The 22,888-nt window shown below is 35.1% G+C and overlaps 1 protein-coding gene across 1 annotated transcript in view; it reads right to left on the minus strand.

Moving 5' to 3' along the window:
* Positions 1 to 9,175: 9,175 nt before the first annotated feature.
* Positions 9,176 to 22,888, minus strand: part of Ubr5 (ubiquitin protein ligase E3 component n-recognin 5) — a gene marked incomplete at its 5' end in the record, with an annotated part of 90,941 nt that continues 77,228 nt past the window's right edge. Inside the window, 9 exons of the mRNA XM_048801943.1 lie at positions 9,176 to 9,807; positions 12,860 to 12,945; positions 14,460 to 14,604; positions 15,708 to 15,821; positions 16,159 to 16,314; positions 17,995 to 18,079; positions 18,524 to 18,699; positions 20,861 to 20,921; positions 22,624 to 22,754. Coding sequence (XP_048657900.1) covers positions 9,595 to 9,807; positions 12,860 to 12,945; positions 14,460 to 14,604; positions 15,708 to 15,821; positions 16,159 to 16,314; positions 17,995 to 18,079; positions 18,524 to 18,699; positions 20,861 to 20,921; positions 22,624 to 22,754 — 1,167 coding nt within the window. The remainder of the gene's footprint in view (positions 9,808 to 12,859; positions 12,946 to 14,459; positions 14,605 to 15,707; positions 15,822 to 16,158; positions 16,315 to 17,994; positions 18,080 to 18,523; positions 18,700 to 20,860; positions 20,922 to 22,623; positions 22,755 to 22,888) is intronic.

The raw sequence follows: 22,888 nt of genomic DNA on the forward strand, positions 1-22,888 counted from the left end.
GCCTCTCCGCTTCACGCACCCTCCGGTAACGAAAAGTATTTAGTAATAGCCTTTTGTTGCAACTTTTTTCCTGATAATCCTTCCTCCTCTGATAATCTTTCTTCTTCTGAACTTTCTTTTTCTTTCTGACTAGAGTTCCTGGGCTCTTATCAACACATGCCCTAACTATTCTTGGTTCCACTGGGGTGCCTTCTTCCCTTAGTAATTTACTTTTCACCCCTTCCATATTTTCGTCACAAAGACAATACAACATTTCAAGACAAAACAAGACACAAACATACTGTATCAATCTTCTCCATTTTCTCGAAATGGCCATTTTTCCCCTCGCCCTATCTGCCTAGGGACGAGCAGATTTGCTCCCGTCCTATCTATGGACGGGCAGCATTTTTTCGTCACTTGCCCCCGAGTGTCCCGGGGCTCCCTGTAATGGGCCACCAAATCCAAAACCTATCCCAGAGAGATTGACCACATGGAGAAGCCCATGTGGAAGCAACTGAGGCACTCAACCAACATCAGCATCAACTTCCAGTTGTGCAAATGAATAAACCTTTAGAGGATTCCAACTCTTAGCTATCACATTTTCCAGTTGAAACCCCAGACATTATGACTAGAAAAAGGCCATCCTGGCTGTTATTTTTCCAATTCCTAGCCAACAGAATTCATAGCATAATAAATGATTATATGAAGCACCAAGTTTTGGAGTAACTTGTTATGCAGCCATAGTAACTGGGACCAGCTTGCATTCTACTTATAGACATTTGTATGCTTTTGACTCAAGAATACAGTCTAGCCTGTGGTATAGAATATATATAATTTCAGGCTACTGCTGGCTTATTATGGATCATGCACTGGGTAAATCCTCATTTCTCAATGTCTCAATCCCTTTTAAAGGAAAAAAAATTCATAGCCACCTTGATACTGACTTTATATATATTCACATATATGTATATAAAAATACAGATGTAAATATGTACAAACCTAAGATCAATTATAAAATTCTTATTTTTAGAATTTTATACAAATAAAAAATTAAATTCAAACAAGACTAGAAATGCCAGGTATGTTGGCACACACCTGTAATTCCAGCAACTCAGGAGACTTGAGATAGGAGGATCATAAGTTCAAGGCCAGTCTCAGCAACTTAGGCCCTAAGCCCTGTTTCCAAAGCAGCTGTACCACTGTGCATTCACAACTCAATTTCTCTATACCCTCTTAACATCCTGGTATTATCTGTCCGTTTTATTATAGCCTCTAACAGATATGAAGTAACATTTCATTGTAGTTTTGATTCATTTTCCTGTTAAGCATTCATATATCTTTTTGGGGCAAAAATTCTGATTTAGATTATTTGCCCATTTTAAAATTGGGTTATTTCTTTTATTTTTATTTGAATCCTAATAGTGCTTTATACATCTAGATATGTCTTTTATCAGATATATGATTTATTAAATGTTTTCTACCCCTTAAAAAAAAACTTAGGCCCTAAGCAACTTAGACCTTGTCTCAAAATAAAAAATAAAAAGGGGCTGAAGGTGCAGCTCAGTGGCAAAGCACCCCATGTTCAGTGTCCAGTTTAAAAAAAACTATAGAAATGGTGAAATTCAAATTTTTAATCTTAAGGAATGGATGATGTTGCTTTGATGAAAGTGTATTGGATCAGTGTGAATTTTGCAGCCATTGCCGTTAACTGTTCTACAACTCTCCTAACATTACTTGTCTTTCATGAGGAACAATGCTTCATTTACATATTAAATTTACCTCTCTAACCTTTAGTCATTAAAAAGTTATTACTTGACATTAGTGCCATCAATGGTCACCTAGATAATCCACAATTCAAAATAAAATCCTTGTACAAAATTGGCAATTCCTGAATACTAGCTTGAAAAATCACTAACATAGATGGATTCATATTTAATTAGCCATTCATTTATCATTCAGGAACACTTCCAATGTGAAGGAAGTTTACAAATTTGGAGGCGTAGAAATTAGATTGTAATGAATTGGAACAGGCTCAGTGCAGGATAATCCAAACTTGAAATAAGACAAGGGAATGCAAGAGAGAATGGTTAATGCATGTGAGTAAGTATATTCAAGATGTCATGATCAGCAGTTAGTTAGATATGGAGTGTATGGTTGAAGAGAGATTATAGGATTGCTACAACTTTCTAATTTAGAGACTAGACAGCAATGCCGTTACCAGTGAGTCTTGATAGGAAGATGATGAATTACATTTCAGACACATTGAGATCATGATGCTTATGGCATCCAGCTGGGAGTATCCAGTTATGTAGAGCAGAAGTAACTGGTTCATAGATATAACCAACTTTGACAACCACAAAACCATACTTAGCCATACTTCATATTCATAATAAAGCAGTTGTCTCAAAAGAACCAGCAGAGGGCTAGAGTTGTAGCTCAGTGGTAGAGCACTTGCCTTGCATATGGGACACACTGGGTTCGATTCTCAGCACCACATATAAATAAATGAATAAAATAAAGGTCTGTCAACAACTAAAAAAATTTTTTTTAAAAAAGAACCAGCAGACAATCTAGGGTTTAAAAATAAATATATATTTACATATATTTATAAATACATATATATTTAGTTTTATATATAAATATTTATAAATATATAAATATATATTTAGTTTTAGCTGGACACGGTAACTTTATTTATTTTTATGTGGTGCTGAGAATCAAACCCAGTGCCTCACATGTGCTAAGCGATCGCTCAACCACTGAGCCACAACCCCAGCCCCCAATCTAGGGGGTTTTGTTCATTTGTTGGCTTTTAGGTTTCAAGTGGGGTACAAAGAACATCCCCTATCCTCTTAACTGTTTTAGAGTAAGTTGCTGACATGTCTAGACCAAATGAAGAAGAAATGAAGTGAGACCACTTTCTTCTGCTCATTATATTAAGTATGAGAGCACTGGAAAGAGTAATTTGGGGTAAAAAAGTGGGAGAGTAAGACTTAACATTTCAGAGGTGAATAACTCCAGTATGTTCCTAAGTTGGTCACTAGAATTCATTCACTCAAAAAAAAAAAAAAAGTTATAGTGAGCAGTGGCCAAGAAAATTTAAATGAGGAAGTTCTTACTCATGAGGAAATATAGTCTGCCTCACCACATGCCCAAGATGCTGGACCAAGTTACCATGGAATAAAGCCTCTGATACTTTGAGCCACAATAAATCTTTCCTCCTTATAAGTTGATTATCTCAAGTATTTTGTCACAGTGATGGAAAGCTCACTAGTAGAAAATTAGTACTGACAAATGAGGTCATGGCTGCAACCATATCTGACAATGTGATTCAGAAGCTTTTGGAATTGTTTGCAAGAGAAATTTGGAATTTTGGAGAAGCAGGCTAGAGAAAGCCTGGAATGCTACAAGCAGGGCCTGATGTGATTCTGGTAGGGGCTGAGAAGACCAGAATGCTGACAGAAATGATAGTAAAGTTTATGCTCATGAGTTTCAGATGGAAATAAGAGTATCCTGGAAATTGGACTAGAAGTCATATTCTTTACACTGAAGCAAAGAACTGGAATGCATTTTGTCCATTTCCAGATACTTTGTGTGAGACTGAATTTAAAGGTGATATACTAGTTTATCTGGGAAGGAAATTTCAAGCAACACAGCACTCAGGCAGTGGGTATTGCTCATAGTGAGAATTGGGAGCAAAAATGAAGTGGAAAGATGAAAAACTTGCAGTTTGGCCAAAGAAGACTGTTTAAAGTTGTGTCCTGGAAAGTGTGGTTGCCAAAGAGTAACACCATTAAAAAGAAGTCAAGTACTTTGCACTGAAATGGTGGCAAAGATGCGTGTCTCAGAAATTGGCAAGACCTTACCTACCATAGGCTCAATAATGTAGAAATGTAAATTCATTTCAAAAACTTTCCTTGAGAAGAATTCCCTGGAATATTCTGCTTGCAGAGTGACACCAAGGGAATTGTTTCACTAGGATTATTCCCTCATGTTCAGCCATCCAGGCAATCAGAGGCTGCTACAGCTGTGCTCCAAGAAGGTCAGCTACTTCTTGATGCTGGATTTGCAATATGTAAGACTTGTAGGGTCATGGAACCTTTCACTAGAATCTCAAAGGAAAGCATGGGAATTGAGGCAATGTTTGGCAGGACTGTAGACCCTGCAAGCAAACTGATGTGATTGGGAAGCTTTGAGTTAAGTTGAAGATGCAGTGGAGACCCCAGGATGTTAGAGATGCCACACATATGGAATGCCTACTAAGGTAAGCCTCAGGAAACGAACAATCAGCCCAATATAGTAGTCACATGGTCTGCAGCCTGAAAGATGGTAGCGTTGAGAGTCCAAGCCCTTGGGGCCCCATATCCTGCCATCATGTGCCCAGGTGCCAGACAAGGATCTACATACAGCTGGATTTGGGTGTTGCTTTGACTTGGTTTCTCCTTGCTGTTTTCCTGTACCTCCTTTTGGGAATAGAATGTTTAGGCTGTTGTAAGTATGTAACTTTTTATAGGCACTTACAGCAGAGCTTGCTTGGAGTCTCAGACTTTGGACTTGAGCTTTTGAGCAATCTGGAAGATTGGAGATGGACTAAATTCATTTTGTAATGGGAGATGGACATGTTTCTTTCAGGGTCAGGGGTGAAGGGTATGCTTTTGATATTATATGCACCCCAAAGGCCATGTGTTGAAGCCTGGTTTCCAGCCTATGACGCTATGAAAGGTGGTAAAACCTTTAGGAGATGGGGCCTAGAAGTTAGATCATGTGGAGCATGCCTTAAAGGGAATATTGGGATCCTAGCACCTACCCTCTCTTTGCTTCCCAGCTACCATGAACTTTGTTCCACTACATTCCCTTAGAGTGGACATGGACAGTAGATGAATTCAAGAAATTAGGATTTAATAATTATAGGGCTTTATGGTTAATTTGAATGTGAAGGAGCTAGAGAAGAAATTGAATAGGATTTTAGGGTCATGGAACCTTTCACTAGAATCTCAAAGGAAAGCATGGGAGGTGAGGCAATGTTTGGCAAGGCAAACATTGGGACTAATCAGTTTAGAAATGATTTCCAAACCAGGTTTGTCATCCTTGTGTAGCAGACACATTATTGTGACTATTTTATTTCCTCTCACCCTTCCCCTACCCCAATCCACTTCTTGGTAGTTAAAGAGATTATTAGATTTTTCTGTGGAAAGAATTTTATTTTGGGTGATGTTGGGATTGAACTCAGGAACCCCTGCATACTGGGCATGTTCTCTTACCACTATGCTACATTTCCTGCCCTATGGGCAGAACTTTAAAGGAAGGAAACATGAAACAAAACTAGATGCTTCTTCTTTACCAGTACTAAGTGAATATGGTAAAGGTGATCACCTCATAAGCCTTCCATTTCTAAAAGCACAAAAGAACCTATGATTCCATTAAACAAACTAAAAATTTTAAAGTATCGATGGCTACCTAGCAGGACACATTTTGTTTACAAAGACACTAAAGACTAATTCATAATACTCAAAACACATCTAATTGTTATAACCATGCCATAAGCTAATCAGACTAAGTGTATTTAAATTTAACAGCCAAACTTCATCTTCTCCACTGAAGAAAGCATTCCAATACAAGTATATTGCCTAATAATATTTTTCCCTGAAGATGCACTACTTGCATTGAAGTAACAAAGTTCAGCAACTAAAAGCAAAGACATATTCTGAAAAAGATACAGGGAATTGAGTTATCATGAAAGACAACTGCTTTTTAAAGAACTCACAGCTCTTTTACACCTTACAAGGAAACTTAGGAACGAAAGTTAGTTTTTCATGATGTGCTTTTCATTTTAAGACATTTGGACTTAAATGTAGGTACCACTGTTGGACTTTAGAAAATCCCCATAGCTTCAGAGTTCTAATTATCACCCTTAGGGAAAGCTACTGAAGGAGAAAAATGTTTAGAAATCTAGCAAAAACACGTGAATCACTGCCTTTTCAAAATAATGCAGCCAGACTATCATTTGAGAATTTCATTATTTTATGAATTCGTAATCATCACACCTTCCACAAAATAGTATAGCCTAAATGTTTAAGAATACAAACCAGAATGCCTAAAGATGTAACACTTTTAGCACTCCCTAGCTGTGAAACCTTGCACAAGTTGATCAACCTTGTGTCTTAGTTCCTGTCAAGAGGAAATAAGATTAAATGAAATAAAATGTAAAACACTTGACAAAGTACCTGCACATAGTTAAATATTCAGTATGAGTAATAGAAATGTCATGTTGCACAGCCAACAATCTGATACTTTTGAAGTATAAGCAAGGTATCAGAAGAAACTTGACTTACATTTAATGCAAGATAACTTAATATGAATAAACAAGCCACATTTAAAATATATTTCTGCATCAATCGAGTGGTATTTAAAGAATTAATCTCTATGTTCGTGTCTACTTAAGTTGATGTAACACTAATTTTAATCATTACCTAGGCAGTCTAGTGAAGGCACTTTCAACCAGCCCTTACATTGAAAAAGAATCTAGTCCAGGAATTGATGATCAACAGATGCATATTTCCATAAGTCTTAAGTAGGAAAGGTTTAATTTTAAGGAACTTCCCAGCAGATGGATTTATATTCATGATTCTTTTAAAATAGAAAGGGGGGGGCCCTCTGGGTAATATTTCAGAATCATCTAGAGTGCTGTGTTAGAATGAAGATTTTAGGGGCTGGGGATGTGGCTCAGCAGAAGAGCGCTCGCCTAGCACATGCAAGGCCCTGGGTTCGATCCTCAATACTACATAAAAATAAATAAATAAAGGTATTGTGTCCAGCTACAACTAAATAAAAATAAATATTAAAAAAAAAAGAATGAAGATTTCTGTCGAGCGTGGTGGCATAGTACTGTAATCCCAGCAGCTCAGAAGGCTAAAGCAGGTGGATCACACACAGTTCAAAGCCAGCATCAGCAACTGAGCAAGGCCCTAAGCAATTTAGTGAGACCCTGTCTCTAAATAAAATACAAAAAAGGGCTTGGGGATGTGGCTCAGTGGTTAAGTACCCCTGGGTTTAATCTCTGGAACCATTAAAAAAAAAAAAAAAAAAAAAGCTGGTTTCCACCAAGGAAAAGTTAGTAAGGGCAGTGCTTTAGAATTTGCATCAACTATCTCAAGTGAGTTCCCAATCCCCTGTGGTACTGGGGACTGAACCCAGGGCCTTGCTCCTGGTAGGCAAGGGCTCTACAACTGAGCTCCTGCCCCAGCCCCAGCCCGAACCCCATACAGGTGAATATTACTCAGGAACTCAAGAGAAGATCTCAAATTTTTGACATTAAACCTAGAAACTGTTGCCTACTTTTAAACAAAAATGATCACATCCTTATGGGAGGCATGTACTAAATGGTGAAATCATTCTTTTGAAAACTCTTTTTTAAGTCTCCCCAATGGATATTCAGAAGACTGGGTGTGGGGGAGTAGAAGTAGCAAAATTTTGAAATCCCTCAGTAAAGTTCATTCTTGGTCTTCGCTTCCTAAATTTGTTTCCAACTCTATTAGATTTAATCACTAAACAAGACCAAAAGAGAACTTTATTTTACATGACTTTATTTTACATTTAGAACCATTTTATGCTTTACTTTAAAAAAAAGACTCACTCTTGCTTTTAATATTTCTAAAAGCATTTTAACCAAAATCTTGATTTAGGAAGACTTACGACATTGTGCATTACTTTAAATATTTTCATTCTTTCAATAACTACTAAAAATAAGTTCACAATTAGGGTTTCAAGTGTCCTAATCATCTCTAGTTTGCTCTCATTTAATATTTTATCAATCCCATCATGTGCATACAGAGGTTAAGGTGATATATAAATTTTGTATCTTTCAAACACATTGATGCTAATCAGCTCTTAATCTAATTACTATTTCATTTATTCAGAAATAGCATTTAGACATAAAAACCAATGTCTCACTTTGGCTAATTTACACACATCTAATACAGCGTGTTATTATGTGTTTTAAGTAATACAATGAGGTTCACTACTTTCATTCACTTTGAAATATTTTTAGTGTCAACAAGTTTGAGAATATCATGTGGTTCAGTCTTTTAAAGGAAGTTATATAATAAAAGCATAATGCCTTTGAACCTGAAAACTATCCCCAAGGCCCAAGGTCTATATAGGAACAGAAAAAGGAGAAAGTTCAAAGACTTTCTCTCATTTTTTAATATGTAAAGTGACTAGTTTAAGTCTCCGTGAAGACTTAGTGAAGAAAAGCACTCCTTATTATGCCACTGAAAATAATGTGTTCTTTTAAGCTACTAAAACCACAAGAATTTAGGGATATTGGTCCTAGGCTACATAATTCATGACTCATCAAAAAAGAACCTGTCACTTAGTTATAAGTGAGTAAGTTAATTTTCTATGCCAAGTAACAATCATATTTCATTTCTCCCATTTGTAAAAAGAAAAGGTGGCCTGGCCAGGTGCCATTCAGGATTCTCTGCTAACTGTAAAATGTGGATTGATTTTCTACTATTTTTATAGTCCATGTGTATATAAACTTTCAGTTCTTTAACTAAAAAATTTTTATGCTCATAACCATATCAGTGTATTGCCCTTAGTTTAAAAATGTACAACTATATAAATAAAAACTATTGTTCCTTCAGTGTTACTTGACATTTCTTCTATAATTTATTTAAAAAAGTAAATGTAACAAGATACTTAAAAAAGGCTAGATACAAAAGTAGTTAAGCTGCTCACGAACATTTAAAATTTTCCAAAATGTATTTTCAATAATCATGATCTTATAAAACATTTTACAGTTATCAGAAAGTGCCCAGGCTGAGTTTACATAACTGAAATACCTTAGTACAAATGTCTAGTTAGAACTGAAGTGCAGTTACCTCCTGACTGACTGCATTGAAATAGGAATACAAAGAAAAATAGGTGATTGTGATAAAGTACTGTGCATTGGCCCCATCATATGTACAAAAAAAGTGCCCTCACTCAAATGAACAAATTACATGCAAAATATTAGTGATATCATTTAATATCCTAGAGCTCAATGCAGCTGAAATAAACCGCAATAAAAGTGTTTTTTTTTTTAAATCGGTAAAAGTGATTTCATCTTGAAGATCTGAATGTCAAGAACTTTTTACAAGTTCCATATACATGATACACAATTGCAGCCAACCACAAATTAAACACCATAAAAAAGTTAAAATGAAAACACAGAACATACTTAATTTTTTATTTTGAAATTCCCTATTCCCTCTATACAAGAACCTTTGCTGAAACACTTTCCACAAAGGCAGCAGTGAATTTTCAAAACATTTTACATTTTTCCCCCTCAGCAAAAAGATAAATCACAGTGTAAATTATGTTGTTCTGCTGTCATCTTTGGCTGGGGTTAGACCCAGAAGTTGTTGACTAGCAAACCATTATAGCCAAATGCTGCTAGTGCTCCTCAGGCCTTTAAGCTACAAACTCAGCAAGGAATGTCTGTATTTAGTCTCTTTAAGGAACCACCAGGGGGGTATATGACAGCTTTTAACTTCCATAAATTTTTATAGACAAATGGAAAAAATCTACAAAATTAGCTAGTAATATTACACAGCAATACACACTTTTTATACTCTACACAAAACCAAAATTCTTGGTCTTAATGGCGAGTAGCAATTTCTGTTTGAGAATCTGTTTAGAGGAATAGAGTGGGACATAAAGTCGAGAAATGCAAGTATTTGCAGTAGGAAGATGTTGGTCATCTGGTGGTCTTATTGTGATTGAGGGCATAGGCTGAAATCCTTCTTCACTGGCTGGCAATGATGGGCTTGATGTCCAAAAGTAAACCTAAATAGGAATATGATAATTACAATTTAGACTTTTATAGGTTAACGTTCAACCCTTAATTCTGGCAACATAAGAGCCCCATTCCTGGAGCTGGGCTGCAGCTCAAAGTCAGAGCACTTGCCTAGCATGCATGAGGCACTAAGTTCGATCCTCGGCATCACATAAAAATAAAGTAAACAAAACAAAGGCATTCTGTCCATCTACGACTATAAAAAGAATTAAAGGAAGGAGTCAATCATACCTCAATAAAAAGCACCCCCCCACACCCAAAGACAGGGAGAAGTAGTATGGTCCAAGATTAAGAGAGAGAAAAGTATTTTTTTTTTAAAGGCAATTTCATCTTTCAGGGTTTCAGTTTTCTCATATATAACATGAAACTACTGAGCAAAATGGTCTCTAAGGGCCTTTTCTATGGCTAAATTTCAGAGGGGATCTAATAGTTTGAAAAGGACACAAGGCTTCCAAACAAAGGACACGATTCTAGGTTCAACACTTACAGCTTATCTAAAATAGTCATTTTGCATTTTATCTATTAGCAAAAATAATAACATTTTCATCAAAAACATTATGATACAATTTTAATTATAAGTAAGTACTGGGGAATAGCTACTGTAGATAAAAGTTAATGCAATCAGCCATATAAACATAATGTTGGCAATAAATGTTAACTTCTACTATACTTTTTGTACTTAGATATAATAAGGATATGCTTTCCTGAAATATTTCTCTGAATACATATTCACTGATTCACTCTTCTATACATACATATATACTAGTTTTTGGTACAGTATTCTGATCTCTTAAGAAGAAAGATTTTTTAATCTACTGTCTTTACTGCACACCCCTAAACAATTTGCCAGAGTGATTCAGAAACCTAAACAAACTAATTTGTTACTTCCTAAAACATAGTTGATTTGTATGAGAAACCATCCAGAATTATAGATTAAAAAAAAAAAAAAAAAAAGGATTGGGCCAGCTTTAACAGATTAATGTAAAGTGGTTCTCCAAGGTGGATGACTATATTACTAGACTTTCAGGAAATAAGAAGAGAAATATTGGCAGACTTCACAGAACTACACTCTCCAAAAGAGAAAAAAACTATAGTTCTTCTCCAATATCCATGACATTGCAGGACTAATGATAATTCATGGAGACCTGTTTGGGAAAGTCCTATTAAATTCTTATGGGCTTCAAGCTCTTCCCCTTAGACATACCAGGTTAAAAATCATATATATGTGAAGGATGATTTCCAAAATGAGGGTAAAGGGAATAGAATACATGTTGCTTAAAACTAAAATTAATTTTGATAGGCATTGAAAAAGTGAAGCCCCCAAATTAAAGCTGTTGATAAAATTACTAGAAAGGCTAAGCCAACAACAAAACCAGGTAGCAGCTAGGACCCCTGAACAACCTGTCTTGCAATAGTAGAAAAATACTGCAAGGTTCCTGGAGCCATATATTCAGGAGAGCTAAAAGCAGCTCCTGATTAAACTGAAGGTAATTAGAAATTTGTAGGTTTTGTGCTTTCCTGAACAAGTAATTAAATAAAATGACATATACACTTAGAAATGATCATTTTTAAACAGTGAATGGTCTGGTTTAGATAACTAAGAATTAAGGCTGATTAGACAAGGGAAATGTCCCAGGGAACCCTGAGGAATTAATAGTAAGGATCCCTGGAGTTTACTGGATAAGGAATGCCTTAACTTCTACAAGAAAGTCTAGAACAGATTACTACCTTCAAGATTAATGATAATGAGCAAGCTGATCTGGTTATGAATACACTTGAGACTAAATATAGATTGTAGACTTTCCATTGAAATCAAAGTTTATTATCTAATTTATAATTCTAAGTTGGCTGGGGCTTTGTGATAATATTAAGTAGGACAGAAATAATAAATTTAGCTGTGCATGGTAGAAAACAACTGTAATGCCAGCTACTTGGGAGGCTGAGGCAGGAGCATCTCAAGTTTGAAGGCCAACGGGCAATAAGATCCTATCTCACAATAAGAAGGACTGGGGCTTATTTAACTCAGTGAAAACCCTTGGGGGTTTAATCTGTAGTATAACAGAGGGGGAAAACCCAGAAAAATAAATTAGAGGAAAAATTAGCACATATAAGCACTACATGATAGTTCCCCTTTGTCTGTGGTTTTTCTTCCCATGACTGCAATTATCTGTGGCCAACTGTGGCCAAAAATATTAAATGATAAACTTAAAGGAAAAAAACTCTAAATTGGCTGCCACTATTCCAGTAGGGATGTCAAAGCATCTCTTTGTCCAACATTACCCATATTGTATACACTATCCACTGAGTAACTTAGTAGCCATCTCAGTTATCAGATTACTTCAACACAAGCATTGTTGCAACCAATTATTTTATTTAATAAGTGGAAGAACAGTGATGCTGGCCAATTTGTACATGCCATAGAGAAGCCTGCTCAGCTTAAGAAAAGCAAATGTTGCTGAGTAAGGTCACAATTGCTAAATTTTGAAGAAGGAAAATGAAATCCATGCTGATTTTAATGACTCTTAAACGGTAAACATTACAGCACAGTGTATGATTAATGCTTAGTTAAGATGAAAAAGGCATAAAATTGTGGGGCGTGGTACTATCCTTGGTTTTAGCCTTCTACTGAGGGTTTTGGAAAGGACAAGGGTGGCTATTGTAAATGGGGCAGGGGGCATTAACTGTGTCACTACAATAAGCTGTATTATCTTTTGGGACAATGACAGCAAGATTAAGAGATAACATACCTTTGGAGGTTTAAGAGAAAAATAAAAAACATCCTTTTATTTCTGACCTTTTACAATTTCTCCACCCTACCTAAAATTAAAATGACCATTCATATAAACAGTATTTTAAAATTTGGGGAAAGATGTATAGCTCCACAATAGAAAGCACAAACTTACCATGTCTGAGGACTGGGTTCAATCCCCAGCACCCATTCCACCCGCACCCAACAAAAGAGGGGTAAAAAAAAAAAAAAAAAGGCAGCAACAACAAACCACTACATTTCCTTGTACAAATTTTGTGAAGGTTTTAACTTACAAGATCTTGTCGTTCCGTCATGCTCATTTTCTCTACTATTGACCAGAACCAACGTTTGAACTGCAGTAACTTCTCAGCATTTTCTCCTAAGAATGAGGAATATAAATTCAATATTCTATATCAGTACTATAAACTTCTTATAATAAAAAAATACAAAATTAAAATACTATTTAACATTTGAGGGGTCTAATTCTTAACACAAATTAGGACCATATGCATAATGTAAAAAGCTCTATAGTTGATTAGCCAATCCAGCCTTAAGACGACCAAAACAAGAAAAATGAACCACTATTCTCAAAAGTGATAATCAGACTTTAAAATTTGTTTGTAAATCATGATTCTTCTCATGTCCCTAAGCTTCTTAGATGAATGGGTTTATAAATGACATAGATCTTCTGAAAAGCAGATTGTCATTCGCCAAGTCTGGGGGGTAAGTAGAGGGAACAAAAGAGTCTACATTTCTAAAGCTTTGGAATGATGCCTATAGTGCTGATCTGGTCCTTGGGCAGAAATTTTGTTTCTCTCCTAGATTTTTGGTTTATAAATGAGACAAATTCTTAATGTATTGAAAAGAACAAATCAATTATAGAACAATTTATGTATTTCCAGGCATGAAGAAAAAATGTACCCAAATTTAGTTTTTTATAATTTGGCTAAAGCTGCTTGCAAAACTGAAAAATAAAAGGGAAAAAATTGGTTATCTTTACGTATGTAATAATTTTGGGACTGTAGGTATAATTTTTTTAATATATATATATTTTTAGCTGTAGATGGGCACAATACTTTTTTTTTTTACACAATATTTTTTTTATTTTTATGTGGTGCTGAGGATTGAACTCAGTGCCTCACATGTGCTAGGCAAGTGCTCTAACACTGAGCTATAATTCCAGCCCCTATAGGTATAATTCTTTTACAGCAAACTTCGTAGAGCTTCCAATGTTTATTATATAGTTGCAGTTAAAAACTCAGGACTATGGGGCTGGGGATATACAACAAATTCCACTATCATACTTAAGTATAAAGCATCAATAAAAAATATGGAGGGGAAAACTCCTATTTAAAAAAAATACAACTCAAGGCTAGTCTCAGGGACTTTCAAAGTCCCTTTATTCTGAACTGTAGAATAAAACACTGGAGATAAAGTTTATTTTAGAAAAATTATCACTACACTAATCTTTATTCTAGATTCTCCATGTATTTGTATGCTGTCATGTCTTTGTGAGTGTGAATGGGTCCAGCTCTACAAAACAAACATCGTGCAATCAAATTTTTTAGAGCTGAAGACACATGAATCAGGAAGGACCAATAGAACATCAGTATATACAAATCTTCTGCTGACCACAAAGAATTTTTACTTGCATTCTTTAAACCACGTTTTTTTAAAAAAAAAAAACCTAAAACAGTTATTCCACATTAGAATCAAAATAACCTAATGCTAAGCTACCAAAATGTTATTTAGTGCAATCATACCATTAAAAATAATGGATAACATGGTATTTCCCAGATCCTGTAATAAGGTTGAAGAACCAGAAACTCAGAAAATGCTGACCACACACTTATACAATTTATTCCATAAGTAAACATTTACAGAAATTCCTACCTGATTCATCATTGAAAGAGGTGAAACTAATCAGCATCTGCACATTAACTTCACCACAGCCATTTACCAAAAGCCTAAAATCTTCTGCTGTTAAATCTTCTAATGAGTTTTTTGGAAGCACGTCTAGTAGACCTTTCCTCATAGCCTAGAGAATTTTAAAAATTATCCTTTTGTTACAATAAGTACTTTATTTTCCACATGTTTGAACTGTTTAAAAAAAAAATCCAACTTCTATAAGAATGTCACTTTCCATTTTAAACCAAAAAACAGTTTTGTATTTTGAATTTATTTCATAGATTCAAAAGGAAGGGGAGAAAGGCAAGTGAATAGGTCACAGGTTTAAAAAATAAATAAATATTTTTAGACACTAACAGTTAACTAAAATTATTTTTAAAATTGTGTTAATAACAAACAAGCTGGTCATTAAATAAGAATAGCTTCAATTTGCCAAAAGTGTTCTCTCCTGTCAGCATCTTAGATAAGGATGACAACAAAAAACCTTCCATATTCAAACCTAATATCTGGAGGGTAGTGAACCATGACCTAACCTGAACTCTTGAGATCAGAAATATATGACTAAAAAAATAAATAAAAAATATGACACTATGAGTAATAAATTTACATAAACATTTTACCCTGGAAATGGAAAAAGTTACCAAGAGACCTGATTTTGCTTTTTAGAAGGGCCTGTTGGGCTTGGCTGATATCAAAGAACCTGGATTTTCGAGTGTCCCTCAATGAACCCAGCTGTTAAGAATTTGCACAGATTATTTGTGCAAATAATGTGATTTCACATGTGCTTTCCTTAAGAGTCTGGAACTTTAGTAATCATGGCTGGTTGCACGGTTTAAAAAAAAAAAAAAGCCACAGGACTAATAACCTCCAATAAAAACTCTGGTCTGACATCTAGGCAGGCTTCAAAAAGCAGACACAGTATAGAACACATTGCTGCATTTCAGAGCTAAGGAAGAGCTGTGGTGTGACAGCCCATGCAGAGAACTTTGGAAGCTTGCACCTGGATTCCGCCAGAATCTGCCTAATGGATCCTTTCCCCTAATCTTGCTAGGGGTCCTTCTACTAATAAGCCTGAGTCCTGTAAATAAAATACTTCTAGCAGATCACCCAATATATTAGTGGTGATAGAACCCTGAAAGAACTACATTTCAGCCCCACAAGCACCTTTTCCAAACTCTGATGAGACAAAAAATGCTTTATCACATGACTTAACACTTTCTAGAAAACACTTACATGTAATGGCTGTTCTGCAACTACCAACATTCTGTGTTCTGCATATTTCCGCACATACTCATACACATTCTGGGGAGTCACGGGTATGTTCACACCATTAGGAATGAGTTCAACCTGTGAAAAATTCAACAATGAAGACAATTTTATCCAAGAAATATAGTAAGTCAACAGTTGACAAAATCTTAATTTCCTAGAAATTTTAAATCTAAAGACAAGTCTTTATCTAAAAAATACCTAAGAGTTTGAGTAAGTAGAAAAATCCCCTTCTATTCTCAGTCTGTATCACTAATTCCTAAGTCATCTCTCTGTTCATATCCAGCTATGCTTGCTTCTCTTTCTCAGTGTGTGCACACATCTTTCTCTCTCTTCCTAAACTGCTTCTGTATGAAGCAGCAGCACAACAAATTAACCCAGTTCTCTTGCCAGAATAAGAAAACTGTATATGCTTTACCTGTCCTCCACCTTCTTCTTTACACAGGTCAATCGCAAATGCCAAATCCATTGCTGAAAAAACAGCATCAGCATCTGAACTCTGAGAAGCGAGGATTAATTGCCGCAAACTTTCATACATTACAGGGTCAAAAAAGGCAAAATCATGCCAGTTGACCTAAGACGTAATCATATGAAACTCAAATTATGAAAGAAACATTAGTAAATTATTATCTGTGATAAAGAATCTTAATTAATTTGAAGATATACTGATAAAGAATTTCCCACTAAATATATGAAACTACTTTGAAGAGGTAAAATTTAATGTTTCTTTGAAAATGAAATGTTTTGTCAGAGTCAAAGTACAAAAAGTGTGTGGGGGGAGGATGTCAACAGCATGATAAAGTTTTAAAAATTTGATTTAAAAAGCTACCACTAGTTGGGCACCATAGCACGTGCCATAATTCCAGCTACTGAGGCAGGAGGATTGTTAAGTTCAAGACCTGCAAGACCCTGTCTCAAAAAATTTTAAGAGCTGGGAATGTAGCTCAGTGGTACAGTACTGCCTAGGTATACAAAGCCCTGAGTTCCATCCCCAGTACTACAAGAAAAAAGAAAAGCCATTACTATTTACTGAACAATGATTATGTGCAGCAGCTGGTTCTCAACTAAATATACATCTATTTGTTCTTGATAAAAATTTTTAAAAAATACAGATTTATCAAATCCAGTTGATAAATCTGATGCTCAAAGAAATTCAGTAACTTGTACAAGGTCAAGTCACTGAGTTAAACTTGAATCTATGAGCTGTTCAGTATACATTATTAAAAACTCAACATATTAACCTCTCCATGTTACTGAGATTTCAGTCTAGTTCTAAGAACAATAACAGTTTATTAAGAACTTAATGGGGGGTGGCGGGGGCACTGGAGTTATGGCTCAGCAGTACAGTGTTAGCCTCGCACTTGAAAGACCCTGGGTTCGATCCTCAGTACCACATAAAAATAAATTAATAAAATAAAGGTACTGCGTCCAACTAAAACTAAAAAATAAATATTAAAACACACACACACACACACACACACAAAAAGAACTTGAATGGGGCACAAATTACAGGGGGTGGGGAACAACACCAAATTACATTACATATAATGGGATGCTTGTATTTAATAGAGAACAATGTTCATCAGTGGGTTTGATTAAATTATTAGATTACAGCTTTGATGATTCTAATTTATCAGATGTGACATGCATCTAAAAAGAATTTGATATTTGCTATTTTGTATCAATTTACAATACCTTTAAAAACAGTTTTTTGTTGTTGTAAATCAAAAGCTGCATAATTAGCATTATACATCAATTTTAAAGGCTTTCTCCTCTCCCTCCATCACAAAGAAATGTACACGCTGTTAAACTATCAAAACACGAAATAGGCTAATTCCATTACCTGAAAATAAATACTAAGCATGTTATACTATGTTTTCTTATATTCTTTTGCCCCCCCACATAAATATTACATATATTTTTGAAATTGGAATGTTCTTTCAATACTACTACTCTCTTCCATTGCCACTTGCTACAACTAATTATAGTGGATAAAATTTACTGGTTACTACTCTTTGCTAGTCATGATGCTGTTTCTTTACCACTTTACAAATGAATATGCCAAAAGTGTCAGGGGATTTATCTGCAATAGGATCCACAATCTGTCAGACCCAAAGCTACCTACCTGTGTACCCAACTCTACTATGCCATCTCCTCCAGGTACGAAAGATTCTACGTATGTCATATTGGAATATTATTTATAAAAAGATTCTTTGTAATTGTAAAAACAGTTATGTTAATCAAAATTACTTACTTTTCTACCAAGTAGTACTTTAATTACATGTCTATTCAATGTGATGGGACATAGTTCATTCTGCAACAGACACAGTCCAAGAATCCTAAAAACAAAAATAGAAAAAAAATAAGATTTTAATTTAAAAATATATTTAGAATACACTACTCCAAACATATATACATAAGCATTCATATGATTAAGAAATTCTCTACAGCTTTATTTCTATCCACTATGAAATAGAACATAAGCCCAGTTTTAAAACTAATGTGTTATATCCAGACACAGTGGCACATACTTAAAATCCCAGCTATTATGGAGGTTAGGCAGGAGGATCTTGTGTTTGATAGAGGTCAGCCCCACTGGAGGAGTGGGGCTGACACACATTAATATTTTAGAAAATCTCATTAAACTGTAGTTTTTAAAAGAACTTAAGAGGCTGGGGATGTAGCTCAGTGGTAGAAAGCACATTTAGCATGCTCAAGGCCTTGGGTCCAAACCCCAGCACCCTTCCTCCCCTCAAATGTAATAATTTTTAGAGATATTTTACCTGCCAATGTTCCTGAAACAATTCAACCTTGCTTCTGTGTTTTTGCCAGGCCTTGGAGTATAAAATCCTCTTTTTCCGGGTTGGTAAAACAAAGGGGCATTGTCATCACCATCATCAGTATCATCTAAGTCCATATCTACAACACTTCGACTAGAGCCATGACGCTTTCGGTTTTCCTAAAAACAGAATGCTACAGATTAAGGCCCAATATTCATCTTTAAAAAAATGAAATGTATTGGTGCATGGCTGTAATCCCAGTGCCTCCAGAGGCTGAGACAGGAGGATTCTGAGTTCCAGGCCAGCCTCAGCGACTTAGTGAGGCCCTAGGCATTTTATCAAGACCACATCTCAAAAAATAAAAAGGGAGGGCTGGGGATGTGGCTCAAGTGGTAGCGCGCTCGACTGGCATGCGTGCGACCCGGGTTCGATCCTCAGCACCACATACAAATAAAGATGTTGTGTCCGCCGAAAACTAAAAAATAAATATTAAAATTCTCTCTCTCTCTCTCTCTCTCTCTCTCTCTCTGTTTAAAATAAAAAATTCTCTCTCCCCCCCTCTCTTTAAAAAAAAATAAAATAAAATAAAAAGGGCTGGAGATGTGGCTTAGTGGTTGAGTACCCCTGGGTTCAAATGCTATTACCCCACCACTATCCCGAAATATATAAGGCTTGGGGATATAGCTCAACAGTAGAGCACTTGCCAAGCAAGTATGAGGCCCTGGGTTCAATCCCAAGTACCACAAAAGAGGAAAAAAAGAATAAGAAATGTATGAACTGGTTCTCTGAAATCAAAGTCAAAGTCAGGAAGGCAGAACATTCATATTTAAATGTGTCTAACAATATTAAAGGTAAACTTAATTCACTTTTTCAGAACTGTGGTACACAAACCTCATGTACATAAAGTAACACCTGTTATATAAATAAAAATTACTTAATGCAACTCAGGTTAGTTTCTTTCACCTTAATACTTGAAGATATTTTCATTGGATAAAAAATTCTGAATTTCCGGTTTTTAGCACTGCCTTTTGGCCTCTGTAGTTTCTGGTAAGAAACCTACTATCTTTCAATTCACTTTTTCCCTGTATCTCGGACACCATTCTTTAGCTGCTTTACAGATAATTATCTTTGTATTAATCACAGTAAATTATGATGTGTCTGGACATAGTTTTCTTTTTATTTATACTGTTTGAAGTTCACTCATGTTCTCAAATCTGTAAATCTATGTCTTATACCAAATTTATTTTCAGCCATTATTTCTTCAAAAAAATTTTCCAAAGCAATTTCTTTCTCCTCTTCCTCTGGGAGTACTCCAAAGACATGAATGTTATGTTTTGATATTGTTCCAAAAGCTCTGAAACTATTCTTTGTTTTAAATCTTTTTCTGTTATTCAGAAGGGACTGTCATATTCATTCTACTTTTGAATACCAATCCAACTTAAAATTTGTTTCAGATATTGTACTTTTAATCTTAAAATGTATTTGGTTCTCTCTTTTATACTTTCTATTTCCTGTATCTTTTCATTCATTATCTTATACAACATGAGATAAAGTCTTTGATAATCCCAACAAATGGATCACCTCACAGATGTCATCTACTGGGTTCCTTTCCTGGGTCAAGTAGCCAGTCTCTCCTGGTTATTTATATATATGCTGAATAATTAATTTTAGAGCCTTTGAATATTTATATGTTGAACGTTTCTAATATCAAGTTGTGAAAACGGGTTATGTTAAAATAGTATGGAAGACTGGCTGGTTGATGAGGGTGTGTAGTATTATAAGGATTCCAATGATAAGCTCTCAAAGCTTTTACTAAGATGTTTGTACATATCCTGCATATGCACCACTTGGAATAGTCTGAGAGCTGGGCAGTGGTTTATACTTTAGTCTCAAAGTCTGTTTCCAGGTAAAATGAAGTGACAGGATCAACTTTACCATACACACACACACAGTGATTAACTGATTGATTGAAATGGGTATGCTCTCCCTGGTTGGCACTGTAAGTTCTCCAGTAGTTTTTAGAATAAGATATATGCAATGAAATACATCATGCCCTAAGAAGCCTCCCTTGCTGTGATACCACATGTATCTCTGCACCTTTGGGGCCTTGAGGAATTAGTCTTGGAATTTTGTCTGCCTCTCTCCTTCTCTGTTATTCAGTTCATTATATCGAATGCATATATAACAATTATATAATTATCTTGGCTTCTCTTTCTCTATTGTAATCATGTATTTTACTTACAAAATTACTTATTTAGTTCCTATATCCTACTTTTCTCCCAATTTCCTTATAATTTAAATTCAAAGTATCTATTAGCATGTGAAGAATACAGCTCTTACCTGTACCTTTTCTGAGGAGTCTAACAATCCAAGATCCAGAATACTATCAGCTCCATTTTCCCTAAAAACAAACAAGAACCTTTCATTTTCCAGACAACTGAAACATTTATAATTTAGTATGATATGGAGAACACATAAAAAATTTTCCAAGAATTCATCACTAAATTTAAGATTTGGGATTAACAAGTATCCAAGACACTTACTTCTCCTAATGTGGTTCTGAGGAGCAGAGACATCAAAAATATATTTTGTTAAAACCCACGTGATGTTACATGTATAATTCATGATAATGGGCTAAAGACTACCTGATTTAAGTCAAAATAAACGCTGTTTTCACCAAAGAGCTGGAACTTAAGCTCAGAGCAAGCATTGTAGAAACACAGAAGAATTGTTTAGGAAGCAATCACAAATAAGGACTCAAGTTCTATAGCATATTTAATAATTCTAGAATACTATTAATAAATTCATTGCTCCATAAAGCCAGGAGGAAAGTAGTTGATACCGTGCATTAGTTTTACTCAATCAAAAAAGTACTAATTTAGTAACATTTATATACATGAAATATATACATATATATAATATATATACATAAATATGTATAAATCTTTTTTAACCAAAATGCACATTCTTTTGAAATTTTCCCATAATGGCTAAACTATAATAGTGTGCGCTGATAGCTCTAGAGACAAGGCAAAGGAATAAAGAAAGTATACATAAAAGTCCAGAGATGCAGAATACATAAAAAAATAAACTTTAACCAACAGTCTCTGGCCTGGACCATTCAAAAGCTTTTGAAGTGGCTGTTTCAGTTCAGTACTCAGCCTGATTGCTAATATACCTGTAGCAATGTACCTAATTTCATTCTTTCAAAATCATGATTGGGAAGAAATAACAATTTTTTATTAAAGAGTAGGGGCTTGTAGCTTAATGGCATAGTATTTGCCTAGTATGCACGAGACCCTGGGTTCAATCCCCAGCAGCACAGAAATTTTCATATAAAATAATCAAATCTTCAAAGCTTCAACTACTAAGAGTAGGCCTAAGATAGAAGTCACAGAGTAAATATGGTACATCTTCCTAATATCACTTTTACTTGTCACCGTGGAAAAAGAGGGTTAAGTAATTTAACTATTAAATATTTTAGATTTATATTAAAGCAAACAAACATATTACAAAATAGAAAGCAAAACCTGCACGAATTTCTAATGTGAATCAGGGGACTAAAATAAATTTCATACTTATGGCAAGAAGTTAGGTGCTACACTACAAGATTCTTTGAGTATAATATGACCTCTTGCCACAAGGGGTATTCTGGTGGAGAATTTGAGATGTACTTCTTGGAAGCAATTCCTAAACATCAAGTATATAGAAGACCTTTTAGAACCAAAGTGACTAATAAAACACTACCATTCTAAAACAAAATCATGATTGGGTTTTTAAAATCCATGAAATTTAATTAGCTTTCTCTGTTTTATTATTCTTTTGCTATAAAATATGTTCATATAATTATGCACAAACAAAACACAACTACTTTACAGGCTGCATGTTTTTACAGGTTTTTAAATTCCATGAATATAACTGTATTTCCATTAATTTTTCTTCATCAGAGAGCTAAGCTCTTACAGATTCTAAGCCACCACTTGATAAAAATTATTAAAATATCATACTTTATGGTATAAGATTTAAGATATGCTGGCACACACATACTAAAAACAAAACAGTTGATGTTTAAACTGATAGGCCTTCCCAATTGTACACATTACCGTCCATGTGCAATAATGAGTTCCATGGCCTCATCTACTCTTGCTCTCAGAGAATCTTCACTTGCTAGAAGGAGAAGCAGCTGAGCTGGGGATAATTCCAACAGCATGCCAGTAATTTTACTTGCAAATGCCTATAAATGATAAACAAATGTTACTTGCCTACTCTCTAAAACTGCTTGTCAAAATCTACAGTCAAGCCAAACAAAAGAAATGTGTGTGCGTGCATGTGCTTTAAAGAAAAACAAGAGGAGGGGCTGGGATTGTG

The sequence above is a fragment of the Marmota marmota genome, unplaced genomic scaffold, assembly GCF_001458135.2.
Source record: "Marmota marmota marmota unplaced genomic scaffold, marMar, whole genome shotgun sequence".
Taxonomy (NCBI): Eukaryota; Metazoa; Chordata; class Mammalia; order Rodentia; family Sciuridae; genus Marmota; species Marmota marmota.